This window comes from Leucoraja erinacea, chromosome 5 (genome assembly GCF_028641065.1).
Source record: "Leucoraja erinacea ecotype New England chromosome 5, Leri_hhj_1, whole genome shotgun sequence".
In the NCBI taxonomy this organism is placed as follows: domain Eukaryota; kingdom Metazoa; phylum Chordata; class Chondrichthyes; order Rajiformes; family Rajidae; genus Leucoraja; species Leucoraja erinaceus.
The window spans coordinates 64178897-64195884 of NC_073381.1; the positions used below are offsets into that span (position 1 = coordinate 64178897).

The 16988-nt window shown below is 44.5% G+C and overlaps 1 protein-coding gene across 1 annotated transcript in view; it reads left to right on the forward strand.

The window, feature by feature from the left end:
* The window catches only part of dse (dermatan sulfate epimerase), an 84176-nt gene that overhangs the window by 61816 nt on the left and 5372 nt on the right, over positions 1-16988 (forward strand). The window contains exons 4-5 of the mRNA XM_055635786.1: positions 8527-8766; positions 9717-9924. Coding sequence (XP_055491761.1) covers positions 8527-8766; positions 9717-9924 — 448 coding nt within the window. The remainder of the gene's footprint in view (positions 1-8526; positions 8767-9716; positions 9925-16988) is intronic.

Sequence of the window (16988 nt, forward strand, 5' to 3'; positions counted from 1 at the left end):
GCAAGACATGTTTTGTGACCAGGATGTGCACACACTTGTGATTCAACGGTTTGTAAGAAATGTTGGCTCTAGTGAGACCACATCTGGAGTATTGCGTGCAGTTTTGGTCTCCAAATTTGAGGAAGGACATTCTTGCTATTGAAGGAGTGCAGCGTAGGTTCACAAGGCTAATTCCTGGGATGGCGGGACTGTCATTTGTTGAAAGAATGGAGCGACTGGGCTTGTATACACCGGAATTTAGAAGGATGAGAGGATATCTTATTGAAACATAGGATTATTAATGGATTGGACAAGCTAGAGGCAGGAAAATGTTCCCGATGTTGGGGTAGTCCAGAACCAGGGGCCACAGTTTAAGAATAAGGGGCAGGCCATTTAGAACAGAGATGAGGAAAAAAAATTTCACCCAGAGAGTTGTGAATCTGTGGAATTCTCTGCATCAGGCAGTAGCCAATTCTGTGGATGCTTTCAAGAGAGAGTTAGAAAGAGCTCTTAAATATAGCAGAATCAAGGGATATGGGGGGGGGGGAGGCAGGAACGGGATACTGATTGTGGATGATCAGCCATGATCATAGTGACTTGCGGTGCTGGCTCAAAGGGCCGAATGGCCTCTTCCTGCACCTATTGTCTATTGTTGGATAGAGGAAACAGGCCCTTGGCCCAACTCATCCATGCTGACCAAGGTGTCCCATCCAAGATAGTCACATTAGCCTGGCCTATAACCCTCCAAATGATTCCAATCCATACACCTGTCCAAATACCGTTTAAATGTTGTTATTGTACCCGCCTTAGCTCCTTCATTTGCCAGCTTGTTCTATCTACTCACCACCCTCAATAAGGGAAAAAATAGTCCCTTCCCTTGTAAATCTTTCCCCTCTCTCCTTAAACCTGTAGTTGTTGAATCTCCTACCCTGGGTAAAAGCCCCTGCGCATTCACGCCACCAATTCCCCTAATAACCATATAACCATATAACAATTACAGCACGGAAACAGGCCATCTCGGCCCTACAAGTCCATGCCGAACATTTTTTTTTCCCCTTAGTCCCACCTGCCTGCACTCGTACCATAACCCTCCATTCCCTTCTCATCCATATGCCTATCCAATTTATTTTTAAATGATCCAATGAACCTGCCTCCACCACTTCCACAAATAATAATTTTATACATCTCTATAACGTCACCTCCTTAGCCTCCTGCGCTTTAAGGAATAAAATCCTCGCCTGTCCAAACTCTCCCTATAGATTAGGAACTCGAGGCCTGGCAACATCTCCACAAAATCGCTTCTGCGCTCTTTCCAGTTTAATGGCATTTTTCCTAATTTGCAAGTTGAATCTGTAATAAAGAAGGCAAATGCAATGCTAGCATTTATTTAGAGAAGACTAGAAAATAAAAAGAAGGATGTAAAGTTGAGGCTTGATAAGGCACTGGTCAGACTGCAGTTGGAGTATTGTCAGCAGTTTTGGGCCCCATATCTGAGGAAGGATGTGTTGGCTCTGGAGAGGGTCCAGAGGAGGTTTACAAAAATCATCCCAGGAATGATTGAGTTAACATATGATGTGTGTTTGACGGCACTGGGCCTGAACTCGCTGGAGTTTAGAGTTAGACACTTGCATCATCTTTGAGATGGAAATGTATTTCCTGACTGAATTACTTTGCTTTGTGCAGCTTTCCCAAAAATAATCACCAAATGCGTGGTAATTTAAAGCAACCGCTTTCTCAGGAGCATTGACTAGCTCATTTAGTACGAGGGCAGCATAGTGGCACAACTGGCAGAGATGCTGCATCACGGCACCAGAGACCCGGGTTCGATCCTGACCTCGGGTGCTGTCTATGTGGAGTTTGCATGCTCTTCCTGTACCCGTGTGGGTTTCTAAAGATCACCAGGGGCGCCGGGGAGATGGCAGCCCTGCCAGCAGCCTGTTCGTTTTTTCATCTTTGTGTTATTTTTAGCGTTTGTTAAAAGTTTGTTTTAATGTACTTCGGTTTGTTTTATGTGGGGAGAGGGGGGACGGGATTGGGGGAAACTTTTTTTCAAGTTCCTACCTTCCCGGAGATGTGATCAATTTTTCGGATCACATTTTCCGGGCTCTGCGGCCTTCCATCGCTGGAGCTGGAGGCCTCCTCGGACTGTCGTTAGCCCCACCGGACTTAACATCAGAGCGGATCCCTTGCCTGGGATCGCTCCCACCACGGCCTGCGGACTTACCATCAAGGGCTCGCAGTCTCGGGAGACACTGAGTCGGGAGCTCCAACGCGCAGAAGGTTCGACCAGCCCCGACGCGAGGTTTGATCGCCCGACGCGGGGGACCTGACAACCCCCTGATGCAGGAGCTGAGTGCCTCGACGCAGAGTGCCCGAAAGTCGCCGGCTACGGGAGTTAAGACCGTCCCGTCAACGGTGGACTCGAGGCCCCCGACCAAGGAAGAACAAAAGGAAGGACTTGAACTTTATTTCACCTTCCATCAAAGTGAGGAATGTGTAGGAGTCACTGTGGTGGATGTTCATGTTAAAATGTGTTTTTGAGTCTGTTGCTTTTAATTGTATGACTGACCTGGCCAGTGAAATTCCTCGTATATGTTGCAAAACATACTTGGCGAATAAAATCTGATTCTGATTCTGCTCCGGTTTCCACCTACATCCCATAGACGTGTGAGTTTGGCCTCTGTAAATTGTCCCTGGTGTGTAGGGAGTGGATGAGAAAGTGGGATAACATAGAAATGATGTGAATGGGTGATCGATGGTTGGCATGGACTCGGTGGGCTGAAGGGCTTGTTTCCATGCTGTATGTCTAACCTAATAACTTCATAATCAAGGGTTTCTATGCCAGTAAGGACAATGAGACAAAAGACAGTTAACGAGCCATATCATGCTGGACCTGTCCCTTTGGCCAAACTAGCTGACCGACCACTGCTGAGGGGGATTCCGCAATGCCAAGTAAGTTTCATCGATGAAGCTCCACCCCAGAACAACCTGACGGCCTTTGACAGCTTGGCACAAACATTGGACTTTTTATAAGAGGGGTGCAAGAATCTGGAGGTGCAGGAATCTTATTTAAAAAAAATAGACTACTGGTGAAACGCATCAGGTTCCTCATTTATGGATTGAGTCTATCCTTACAAGCGCTGTCTGCGGACCATCCTTCAGACATCGCCAAGGATAGCTGTCACCCAAAGTCAGGGCCAGTTTACCCACTAATCCATGAGGAAATAATTTTAAAATTGCTGAACACTGAAATGCTAACAAATAATTTCTTTTTACAAAAAAAAAATGATTCAAACAACAGTTAATCTAGTTGACTGCCAATCAACCTCATTAATTGGAATGAGCTGCCAGAGTGTTAATCCTGGCCAAATTGTAGAGGCCATTGAGTAAAGGCTTCAGGGCTGCTAGGAAGAGAATGGAAATATCTGCAGACACTGACAATTAGGTGCAAAATGCATAGAATGGATTGGATGAATGCAAACCAGACATACACATTGTAAATAATGTTGCAAAACTTTACTTTGCTGAATGTTGATTGGATTGAACCTTGTCTGGTTTTCTTGCATATCAGGGCACATGTTGCAATGTTCATTTCCTCTGAGAAATACTGTTTGAATACAATGTATTAGCCACTGTATTATTGGGTTAGAGAAATGTCTGTCATGTATGGGGTTAATCGATATCTGTAATTGGATTGTGAAGAGACCACCCCCATGTGGTTCGGCCCCTCGATGTCTGGTACCATGAGGTCCTGTGTCGATCTTCTGGGAGAGCGCTTAGGACTGCATGACCTTCTGGAGTGTCTCTGTTTGAGCGAGGCCTAGAGGGCTTGATCAGGCAGATATGAGAATCGAACCCATGGTGGTTAGATACAGTAGTTGGAACTGTAATTGTGTTTTGTCAAAATAAAGTTTAGATGAGCAAGTGCTTGACTCAGTGATTTTTGACTGAAACTTGACTGGGGGGAAGCTTAGTATGAGCAATTTACAAGAGGTGGTAGTTGAGGTGCTGATACAGTATTTAAAAAATATTTGGACAGGTACATTCATGATAAAGGTTTTGAGGAGTGTGGGTCAAATGTGCAAAAATGGGACTAGCGCTTAGACTGGCAGCATCTCTGAAGGTCATGGTTTGAGTTTGGCCTAGAGGGCTTGTTTCTGTTCTGTATATGAATCGAACCCTGTATGGTCAGTGCATCAAGTCCTTCCCTGATCTGTAATTGTGTTTTTCAAAATAAAGTTTAGATGCGCAACTGCTTGACTCAGTGATTTTTGACTGAAACTTGACTGGGGGGAAGCTTAGTATGAGCAATTTACAAGAGGTGGTAGTTGAGGTGCTGATACGGTATTTAAAACATATTTGTTAAATAGTTGTTGTATTTTTTTTTAATATACTGTTTTTAACTGTGTATATGTGGGGGGCATGGGGGGGAGGGGGAAACTTTTAAAATCTCTTCCCTGCACGGGAAACCCGACCTTTTCCCTGTCGGGTCTCCGATGTCGTTGGGGCCTAACACTGTGGAGTGGCCTCCAACTGGAATGACCTGGGGGCTCCAGTCGCGGAGCTGCGGACTTATGATCGGCCTCGGAGTGTGCGGAACAGTGGTGGCTCACTGCTGCGGCCCAACTCCGGAACTCGGAGGCTCCGGTGGACTGTGATATCGGGAGCTCGCGGGTCCGGGTGGGAGACCGCTTTTCGGAGCTCCCGCAACGCAACTTCTCCAGCCCGTGTCGCGGTGTTGGAACGACCCGGAGCGGGGCCGTACATCGCCCAGCGTGGCTTTAATGGCCGTGGGACATTCCAACGCCCGCCGGGCTCCAACTTTGTGACATTTAGACCAGGAGCGGGTCCGTACATCGCCCGGCATGGCTTCAACATCGACCGTGGAACTTATCATCGCCCGCCTGGGGCTTCAACATCGGGAGAAAAATAGTGCACAGGGGAGAGAAAATATTTTGCCTTCCATCACAGTGAGGACGAGATACACTGTGATGGATGTTTGTGTGAATTGAATTGTTTGTGTGTCTTGTAGGAATTGTTTTGTTTGTATGGCTGTAGAAACAGAGTTTTGTTTGAGCCTCACTGAGGTTCAAATGACATTGAATAAATATCGTACTATATTATTGTATTATGGGAGAGAAGTCTGGATACAGCAGGATCTGGACTCCAGCTCTCATGGAAGGCTCAGATGAGCTGGGCATAAAAGGTGTGCACACTGCTTATTCTGCCAACTGATGCCTCAAAATTGCATTGCTGACTTGATATATGTATATTGTTTTGACCCCATTTGATGTATTATTAGTCGGGTCCCGCCTTAAGTAGGTAGGAATCAAATCTAGCAATGCAATGTCCTTGATGAAACAAGAGGATCAGGAGTAGCGACAGGGCAGTAAATGTTTTACCATGAAAGCTAAGACTGACATTCTTTTTTCAGCAGGCACGGGAGGCCTCGAAACGGCTGGAGAGTTAAATGGCAGATAATCACAGGCAACTAGTCGAGTATAACAAAGAATGCAAAAGCAGTCAGGCATAAAATATAAGCACCAGGACAGAAAGTGATTAGTATTTCAATCAATCAGTATAATCCACGGGTGCTTTTGCATCTTACGATTGCACGGTGACATGTTAAATGACTTAAATGAGTCTGATCAGAATCTTGATGTAATGATTTGAGTCTCGCATCATGTTTGCAGATGTATAATCAATCTACTTTTCAAGGGATTTTTACAATAATATGAGGGCACATGAAAAGCTACAAATAGCTGGTGCACGAGGGGGTGCTATTACATTGAGATCACAATACCATAAGTTCCGTACTGGACTGCTTAAATCTGCTTCAGAGCAGGAGATCCACTAACCCCACTGACAGTTGTTTGGTGAGAGAATATCTTTGTTATATCTATGCCTACATTTTCAATCATTCTCATTTTCATATCATATACCCTCTCACCACAATCAACAAAGAAACCATTTGACCAAAAATGTGTCAATTAGTCCTTTCAAAATATTTATTCTAAAATCGACTTATTCCACGACATATCAATGTGATAGGAGCAGTATTAGGCCATTCGGCCCCTCAAGCAATATTTTAATAGGAATCTGAGGGGTAACATTTTCACACAAAGGGTGGTGGGTGTATGGAACAAGCTGCTAGAGGAGGTAGTCAAGGCTGGTACTATCCCAGCGTTTAAGAAACTGATAGACAGATACATGGATAGGACAAGTTTGGAGGGATATGGACCAAGCGCAGGTAGGTGGGACTAGTGTAGCTAGGACATGTTGGCCGATGTGGACAAGTTGGGTCAAAGGTTTTTCCACACTGTATCACTCCATGACTATATGACTCTGCCTGCTCATCCATTCAATCATGGCTGATCTATTGCTCCGTCCTAACGCCATTCTCCTGCCTTCTCCCCAGAACCTCTGACACCCGTACTAATCACAAGCTCTGAATCACGGTTATAAAAAGTACAGGGCCAGCCATTATTTAATATATCACTGTTGAAATCGACTATTCTTTCTATATTACTGTAGTTCATGAAATTGACGTGAGGTGACGGACTGGGGGATATTTTTCAATAAAAGAGCATTACGTTAAATAAATAATTTTCTTTGAGTTCTAATATAGGGAGTGGACAGTCGTAAATACTTGACTCAACAACTGATTTTCCTAGTTGCTTGCGCACAAATCTCTGGAGCACTGTTTCCCATTTGGAAACCTGCACAGTATTTGGCCCACATACTCAGCTTATTTCTGCAGTTAAACTACTGCTGTTCTATCAGATCCAGCCTGCCATAACGCTTGGTCCTTGAATCTTGCATCTACAGTGCAATACTGACCAAAGATCTTTTGAAACCCCAAACATATACGTTATATTATTCATGAAAGTACTTAACTTTTTATCAATTAAATTAATGAATTTGCTGAAATGTGATCTTCCCTTTTGAACTGAAGGCTCAACATGTTACGATTTCTGTTCTGGATACTTTGCCATTACATCTTTGAGTAAGGATTCCATTATTTTTTGCACTTTAGTTTCTGAGAGACAATAGTGACTCAGTTGGTCACACTTGCACATGAATCAATGGGTTGCTGTCCAGCCCATCACCCTGGTAATACTGTATTGTCAGAGGTGCTGCTTTTAGATGAGACTAAACTAAGTGAGACCCGTTGGGTCCCAGTCACACGGGAGGCCTGGTCCTCCAATGCAACCCGTTCCCCAATGCAATATTCGACCACTCACCCTTTCCCCCAATGTAACCTGTTCCCCAATGCATTATTCCACCACTCACCCATAGCCCCTAACTGCGCAGGTGCGGCAGACGGGTTCCCGTTGTGAAGCCCATGATCCCCCCTCCTCCCCTCACCCCCCCCACTACAGTGGGGGAAGGGGTTGTGGGCGGGGGGGGGGGGGGGGGGTGTGGGTGTGGGTGGGGTGGGTTTGTGGGAGCGGGGGGGGGGGGGGGGGAGCTCGGAGAAAATACAGGGGTTGTGGGGGGAATCACGGAGGAGGGGGCAAGAGCCAGCGAGGGGGACCAGAGGGGAAGGGGCTGGAGCGGACTCACAGCAGTCACTGGTCGCTGCTCTGCTGGTCGCTGGTCGTGCTCCTCTGCCGAGGTCAGATTCTCCGCTTTCCGTTTGGCGACATTTCCCGTGCCGGGCCAGGCCGTTTCCAGTCCCTCCGAAAATTGTGTCCGGTTGGAAACCTCCGCCGGCCATTCACCGCTCCAGTAAAAATGCGATGGCGCAGGAAGGGGCGGTCCGTCCCACAGAGTGACAGGAGAAAAAACAATCCATGTGGTGCTGAATGGCAGGAGAAGAGATCGATCTACGCATACGCGCATTTTTTAAGATTTTTAAACCGCGCTAAAGTTTACATTAGACCACCGATCAGAATAAAACTTGGTGCAATCGCAGAGCAGGAGAACGGTGAGTAAGCAGGCGAAAAATCATAGCACTATCATGTAATGTTATTACGCAAATAGAATGACCGCGCAACCGGAAGATAAGAAGGTCAGAGCTTTAGTTATGTATAGATAGATGGTAAACTGAGGTCTTTCAATTCCATCAGATGGGACAAAGAGTATGATGACATTATTTTGAAGTAAAGCAGCCAAGTTTCTCTCAGTGTTCTAATCTAAGACTTGACCTGCAACTGACATCACTAAAAGCCAGATGGTCAGGTCATTGTCACATTTGATGATAGTCAGCAATGTGGCTTCAATTTTTCCTGAATCATAGTGATGAACCCAGGTGTCTTGGGACTTCCAGAGTTTATGAAAGGTGCTGCATAAAAGCAAATCTTTTCAAACTATTTTTTGCCATTGACATTAATAAATTCTCAGGCTTGTTCTATCTCCTCTTTCAAAGGAAGGAATTAAATGAACTCTCTCCCAGTATTCTGGCACTCTTCCCGATTCTAATTAGCATAATTGAACAAAAATCTGGCATCTGTTCATAAATGATATTTCAAATGCTTTGAAGTGGGCAAACATATTATGTTGTTAGCTTTACTCTAATGCATTATTTCTCATTGTGACCTTCAGGTTTCCTACAAGAAGCTTATTTATGGGCCAAACAAGTTATCTTTATTCTGGAGAAATCGATGGTCTTACTGAAGGATATTAAGGATGGATCATTGAATGAAGGTGTGGCTTATGGCAGTTACACCACGAGATCTCTCTTTCAGTATATGTTTCTGGTGCAAAGGCATTTCAACATCAGCCACTTCAACCATCCTTGGATTAAGCAACATTTTGCATTCTATTATAGGACTGTGCACCCAGGTAAGGATCGAGGATTGAAATTAAAATGCTATCATATCATTGTCATGGAATAATGTAACATGGAAACGGGTCCTTCAGCCCACAGTTCCAATGCTGGCCATCAACAACCACTTAATGCTAATCCCATTTTCTAGTCTCTAGGCATCTATGCTAAATACTATGGCAGTACTTACCTCTCCTTTAGATAGTGTGTGGTTTGTATTTTGACTATCTACTGGGTGAAAAATATCATTCCTAAACCCCTTCTGTGAAAAAGAAGCCTAACGTCGTAAATCTGTCCTCGAAACGGCAACATTCCAATTCAGATAACATCCCGGTGATTTTCCTCTATACCCACTCCAGAGGAATAATGCCTTCCTATAGTGATCTGCCTGAGCAGTACACAGTATACCTACTGCGGCCTTACTAATGTTTTATACCATATCTTCTCTGATTTTATATTCTGTCCCGGCCAATGAATCCAATGTCAATTGCCTTATCTTCCTGTGCAGCTGCCTTTAGGAGTCTTTGGGTCTTGTTCCTCAATACAACAACACTGCGATTTTTTTGTTTTTATCCTAGCCTATGCATCCCCAAATGCATCACCTCATTTTTTTCAGGATCGACTTCCATCTGCAATTCTTTTCCATCATACCAACTCATCAATACCCTTCCGTACCTGAAGACCACCCTCCTTGTTTTGGGAACCGCTCTGCCCAAGACTGCAAGAAATTGCAGTTGTGGATGTTCCCTTGTTCCCTTGAGGACATCTCATATGGACAAATTGGGAGCAGGAGATATAGAGTCTTTGCAAGAGGCAGGGAGGGCAGAAGTGTAGCCCAGATCACTGTGGGAGTCAGTGGATTTGGTTTGGTGATCCTGCTCTAAAAAACTTTCAATTTTGACTATCAATTTACTTTTCTTTCAGTTCTCCTTGGAATTGAATTTTCAATTTTACAATGCATTTTTAGGTTTTCAGCGAACTGTGGCTATTGCTGATTCAAATTACAACTGGTTTTATGGGCCCGAGAGTCAGCTGGTGTTTCTGGATACCTATGTCATGCGTAATGGCAGTGGCAACTGGCTGGCAGAGCAAGTCAGAAAGAATCGAATTCAGCGGGGACCAGGCGCACCAGCCAAAGCACAGAGATGGTGCACACTCCACACCGAGTTTCTTTGGTAAGTTGATAATTTAAAAAAAAAATAATTGAAGATCTAATTTTAATTCAATTAGATTAAAGAAAGGCACAAAGTGCCAGAGTAATAGAGTGAGTCAGGTCGCATCTCTGGTTTCATGGAGAGGTGACATTTCAGGTCAGAAATCTACTGAAGAACTTGATTATCACAAAGAAGGTTCCCAACCCAAAATCTCACCTATCCATGTTCTCCAGAGATACTGGCTGGCATGCTGAGTTACTCCAACATTTTGTGTCTTTTCTCATTGTAAACCAGCATCTGCAGTTCCTTGTGTTCACATCTAAGGGGGTTGTTTTTTTTTTGACACAATATGGTTGATATCTGGAACATGTTGCCAGAGGAGGTTGTAGAATCCGTTTCACTTACTATGTTTAAGAGGCATTTAGATAGACACTTAAATAGACAAAGCATAGAAGGATATGGTTTTAATGTGAACTAATGGGATTAAGTGCGGTGTTAACAACGCCAGCATGGTTGTGATGGGCCATATTTCTGTGCTGTAGATCTCTATGGCTTTATCTGGAGTATTGTGAAAAAGGATAGTCATTAATAGTAAGATTAAACGAGAACTTACCAGTTTGAAGTTTGATCTGTATTTTATGAGGAGTTACGATGAGGGATTACGTGAAGAACCCATCCAGCACGCATGCGCGACATACTTCAAAGCAGCGGTGTGGAATCACAGGAAACACAATAATTGAAATAAACATAGTAAAGAAAAGGAGAACTAAGATACCAGTTGATCTCTATAATTGAGGGTTGGAGCGGAGGGCACGTAATCCCTCATCGTAACTCTTCATAAAATACAGATCAAACTTCAAACCGATAAGTTCTCGTTTAATCTTACTATTTTACTTCGGAGTCACGTGAGTGACCACGTGAAAATTTTAAAGCTCTGTGATTTCAAATCGTGTAACAGTCCATACTTCACTCGCTGCCGAAGTCATCCAAGGGAGGAAGTATGTTATCGTAATCAAACCTGAATCTGTTTGTAAAACAACAATGGTATTATTTGAAAATAATAACAAAGAAATTAATGCTCCCCCGGGCTAAATTATATATTTTTTGCAGCGTCTAAAATACTCACTGCAAGTGAAACAGGTTTTAATGGCTTGTTGTAGAATGTTTGAAAGTTCTTGCCATGGACCACCCCGCTGTTACCAGGTTAGGTCCAGTGGCACATCCATACTGTTAGCCGCCGACGTGGATGCTGCTCTGGTGGAGTGAGATGTGTAAATATCGGTATCCACTCCAGCAGCTCCTAATACCTGTTTGAGCCATTTAGAGAAGGTTTGACTCGGTACCCTGACCCAGTGGCTTTTTTGTGGCTGACCCATTTTGTCTCCCTCGGGAATTTTAGGCTGTGTTGATATATTGTAGAAGGTGAGTCATGACATATAACGGTGGTCAGGTGGGTACGCCCGGAATTTCCATAATGAGTCCTGAAGTTCCTGGTCTGCTCTGTTTCACCAGCTCCTGAATGGTGAATTTTATTTGGTCTGATGTTATGACCATATTGTCCAGTCTGTGTAGGTAAAAAGACTGGACCCTTATGCTGAGACTAAGCCATCAGCATGGCCGTATACAGGGTAGCTGTTTTCAGAGTAAGAAATCTGGCTGGTGGCCATCCCTTAGGTATGTCAGGACAACGCTGACATCCCAGATCTGGTATATCTAGGTCTTGGGATTTTGAATAGAAGGCACCTCTCATTAATTTGGCCACCAGTGGACGAGGCCTATGGCCTGTTTCCCTTGGTGCCTGCCTTAGATAGGCTGACGGTGCACTTCTAGCACATTTGATAGTGCTATAGTTCAGACCTTCGTCGTGGCGAAGGCTGGCCAGGAACTCCGGTACATAGGTATGGTGGTTGATTAGTAGGTTGTCTCTGTTCTTGAGCAGTATGTTTCCCATTTTTGTATAATGGAGAGATACTGTTTCTTCGTGGGGTCGGTGAGATGCTGTCATCATGTTCATGGTCCTATTTGACAATCCCAGGTCCATCAAAAGGTATTTTTGGAATCTGCAACCCAGTAGGCTTATTCTGTCATGGCATGGGTGACTTATTCTGATCATGGTTGGATGGTAGAATGGTCCGTGGGGATGATGGTTTTCAATGACCTCAAGGATCACTGGGAACCATGGCTGTGTAGGCCAGTCGGGTACTACCAAAAAGTCCGAAGCAAAATTCATCTGTATTTTGCGTAGTACCTGACTGATGAGGTAGAAAAGGGGAGAAAAACCCCCCCCCCCCCCCCAGTTCAGCGAGAATGTATCCATCGCTGCTGCCTCAAGGTCTGGTTCCCATGCGACATACATTGGTACATGGTTGATTCAGTTGGAATACAACAAAATCGATATCTGGTGTTCCATATTGCTTTGTAATTTCAGCAAATACTTTGGTTTAACATGTCTGCCACAGTATTTAGCTCACCTGGTAGGTAGGTTGCTGATAGCCAAATATGTTTGACGACATACCATTACCAAATTGTGTTAATCAAATTATCGCATGATATCGATTTTATTCCGCCCATGTGGTTTAGTGAAGCCACCACTGTGATATTGTCAAATTATAAACGAACATGCAAAATGGTGCACTATTGAACAATATGCTTTTAACCCATAGAACGCACCCAACATTTCCAACTAGGTTTTATGTCCAGTGTCTGTAGTGGTGATGACTCTAGATTAGTCCATTTACCACCTGTTCTGGATATGGGTTATTTTGTTTAAACGCTAGCACCTTAGCTCTAATGGAAAGGTCCAAGTTAAGTAGCTGGTAATGCTGCTACTAATTTCCCAATTACTCTTGCCACTTTGTCGAATGGTTGGTTGATTGTTAACCATTAATTTGTTACAGGTTTGTGCCAATTATGCTGATTCTCCTTTTGGCAACGTTATAGACATGTGGACTGAGTTAATTGAATACCAGATGGTCCATAGTTGTGGATGGTGTCAACGTAGATTTATCTGGATTGTATGGCAAAGCCCAGGCTAAATAAGTTTTAGTAGCTAATGCTGCTGATTTAGCTAATTCCATGGTTTTGTCTGTTGTTAAATATCATCCAGATATGCCAGACAATATGTTTTCTTTATAGTGTCAGGGCTGGTTTGAATATCTTGGAAAACAGTTTTGGCTCATATTTAGCCCATGGTCAATAATTTATACTGCCATAGTTCCCCATCCAGGTAAATTTTAGGTATCTCCGATGATCTTTATGAATAGGTACTGAATAGTAGGCATCTTTTAAGTCGATGCCTACCATAAAGTATCTTTAGGAAATCCATGTTTGGCAGTTACAAATGTTTTCCATTAAAGTGTGTATACCTGGTGAAAGTATTCAAAGTGGTTAAGTCAATGATGGTGCGACATTCACCATCTTTTTTGTTTTTTTGGTAAATTAATACGGTTCCAAAGGTTCATATTTAGACTTCTTTATGACCCCTTTGTATGTCTTCTCCAGTTCAGCTTGTCCCTCATGTTTCTTTTTTAGTGAGAGGGTAAAACCCCTTTGGGGTTCATGCTGAACTGGTGGCAAGTTTTTCTTAAATTCAATTTTTATCCTTGAATACTTTTGGTATATAACTACCAAGTGTGATAGTTCTTCATGCTTCCAAAACCAGGTGTTTTGCCATACTACCCTGCCCCTCTGGAATGAGCATGCGAAATGATAGCCGACGTCAGGGGTATCATTATTGCAAATTAAGATTTGGGGTTTTTAAATGCCCTGCTCAATGTACCCCCAATAATGGTAGGCACTTTGAGCAAATGCAATTTTTGGGAGGCGTGATAAAGTCCAACGCCTCATGACTACCTGGCTTGGAGAGGTTTTTAAAGGACAGGTAGTAAGCTGGCCGCCAGATTTAGGCTGTAACGGCCATCTCGCTCGTGGTGTAGCCACGTAGCGGTATCTCACACCCAGCAGTTCTTCCTGGTCCTGTACCTCAAGCATACTCCCGATGTTGTTCAGCCAGTGACCCCTCTTCTTGACCAGCCCAGCCCTGGTCGCCACCGATCCCCTCTGATGATGGAGATGCGATGGCCATTGTTGTTAGTGCACTGGAACGGGAGTGTTTGTGCTCCCTTGGCGAGCTTGCCCCAGCTCCCGAGGCAAGTCTCGCTGGAGTTTTTACTCCATGACCTTTCTCTAAGGCTTGGAAACAGACACTTTCTCGCTCTCGGGCGGTAGTTTGAAGTGCCGGCTCTCTGAATGAGCTGGTCTGTCCGTCTTCCGTGTGTCTGTCTCCAGCCCACTGCGACTGGTCGCCAATTTTGCTCAGGCGGCTGCCTCTGTCGTTGTCACGGCGAGTCTCCTTGTTGGAGTATGCAGGGATTACCGGCCGGTCTGTATCTTGATTTCCATCCAGTCCGCTGCTGTTGGTCAGGCAGCGCTAGCGGACTGGGCTCGGCTCGGTACCCGTGACTGTGGACCGCAGCATGTGCAATCCAGGTGCAGCCTCTCGCCCCCACCCACTGACGGAACGCTCCTTCCCTGGAGTCGAACGGGGGCGGTTTTTCTCTGTGCTGCTTTGCTCTTTCCAGCTTTCATCTGGTGCACAAAGAAGAGCAAAGTTTGTCAATTCGAACCTGTGGGTAAGTACTTACCTGACGGTCCGTTCTTTCAAGCTTGTAGCGGGAGCGCCCATACTCCCGTTCGTCGCTGTTGCACTGCATGAACGCTCATGTCGCGCATGCGTGCTGGACGGGTTCTTCACATGACTCACACTCTCGTGACTCCGAAGTAAAATCAATTATTATAGAGTGCTCAAGCTATACTGAATGGAAATAGGCTAATTTTCCATCCCTACCTCCCTTTGTCCATGCTGACCAAGTTGGCATTCTGGGCTCATTCCATATACCTGCATTTGGCCCATAAACATTCCTATTCATACATTTTGATTTAGTTTAGAGATACAGCGTGGAAACAGGTCCTTCAGCCCAGAGAGTCCGTGTCGACCAGCAATCACCCATACACTAGTTCTATCCTATACACTATGGACAATTTACAGAAGCCAATCAACCTACCAACCTGCATGTCTTTTGAATGTGAGAGGAAACCAGAGCAGCTGGAAAAAACCCATACATTCAAAAGGCAAATGTACGAATTCCGTATAGAGCGCACCGCTAGTAAGGATTGAACATGTGTGTCTGGCACTGTAAGGCAGCAACCCTATTACTGCCCTTGCCCAAATGTCTTTTGAAAGGCGTGAGTTAGTTAATTGGCACATCTACATTTGAGTTCTAATAGAGTATACAAAAGATGTCAGGAGTTCCTCATGAACAGTATGACTTCCAGAACGCACTAAAAGTGTTTTAGTCTACAATATGTGTGCCAAACATGATGCCAAGACCAACTCATTTGCCTGCAAATAATCCATATCAAACTGCTTTAGAGAATGGTATGTTGGCTTTCATAGCAAAAGGATTTGAGTATAGGAGCAGGGAGGTTCTACTGCAGTTGTACAGGGTCTTGGTGAGACCACACCTGGAGTATTGCGTACAGTTTTGGTCTCCAAATCTGAGGAAGGACATTATTGCCATAGAGGGAGTGCAGAGAAGGTTCACCAGACTGATTCCTGGGATGTCAGGACTGTCTTATGAAGAAAGACTGGATAGACTTGGTTTATACTCTCTAGAATTTAGGAGATTGAGAGGGGATCTTATAGAAACTTACAAAATTCTTAAGGGGTTGGACAGGCTAGATGCAGGAAGATTGCTCCCGATGTTGGGGGAGTCCAGGACAAGGGGTCACAGCTTAAGGATAAGGGGGAAATCCTTTAAAACCGAGATGAGAAGAACTTTTTTCACACAGAGAGTGGTGAATCTCTGGAACTCTCTGCCACAGAGGGTAATCGAGGCCAGTTCATTGGCTGTATTTAAGAGGGAGTTAGATGTGGCCCTTGTGGCTAAGGGGATCAGAGGGTATGGAGAGAAGGCAGGTACAGGATACTGAGTTGGATGATCAGCCATGATCATATTGAATGGCGGTGCAGGCTCGAAGGGCCGAATGGCCTACTCCTGCACCTATTTTCTATGTTTCTACACGGAAAAACATGACGAATAGCAACAGAAACAGGCCATTAAGCCACTCAAGTTTGCTTCACCCTTCAACAAGGTCCTGACAAATCTTCAGTTATAACATGTTTTCCTGTTTTGTCCCACTATCTCATGCTTAATCTAATGTTTAATAATCTACAGGTCTCACATTTAGTTTAGAGATAAAGCACAGAGACCCATTGGTCCACCGAGTCCACACCAACCAGCGATCCCCTCACACTTACACTATCCTATACACACTAGGGACAATTTACAATTATACCAAGCCAATCAACCTGCAAACCTGTACGCCTTTGGAGTATGGGAGTAAACCGGAGATCCCAAAGAAAACCCATGCAGGTCACAGGGAGAGCATACAAACTCCGTACAGACAGCAGCCATGGTCAAGATCGAACCTGCGTCTCTGACGCAGCAAGGCAGCAACTCTACCGCTGCGCCACCGTGCCTTGAATGAAAACAATGACTGAGTTTCTACAGCACAACAGTGTAGAGTACCCTAAAGGGTCACCAGAGTGAAGAAACTTCACTTAGATGACCTATCCCTTATTTTGAGTTTGTGAGTTGCAGCTCCAAAGTTGTGGGGTTTCAGCAGCAGCTGACTGCCTCCCCAGCATCACTAGATCCCGCAGATATCAGGATACAAGCACGGTGTATCTTAACATGTGTCAACTCTCTCCAAGGTTTGGGACTTTCTTTTATACGTCTGATATTCAATGATTCAATGATATTTTATTGTTGCATGTACCTAGGTACAGTGAAATTCATTGTTTTTGCATACAATCCAGTAAAACCATGCAGCAGACTTCACCTGGGCAGTACACAAAGAGTCGCCATGTTTCTGGTGCCAACAAAGTTTCAAAAGTTTTTAGTGCTGTCTTATCTTCTCACAGTGGCAAACCAGGCTTGCTGCCACACGTGGCCACATTGGCCCGCCGGGTCCCTTTTCGATCTCAGTGGCTCTCCGCTGGGTCCCTTAGGTGACTCTGTTCT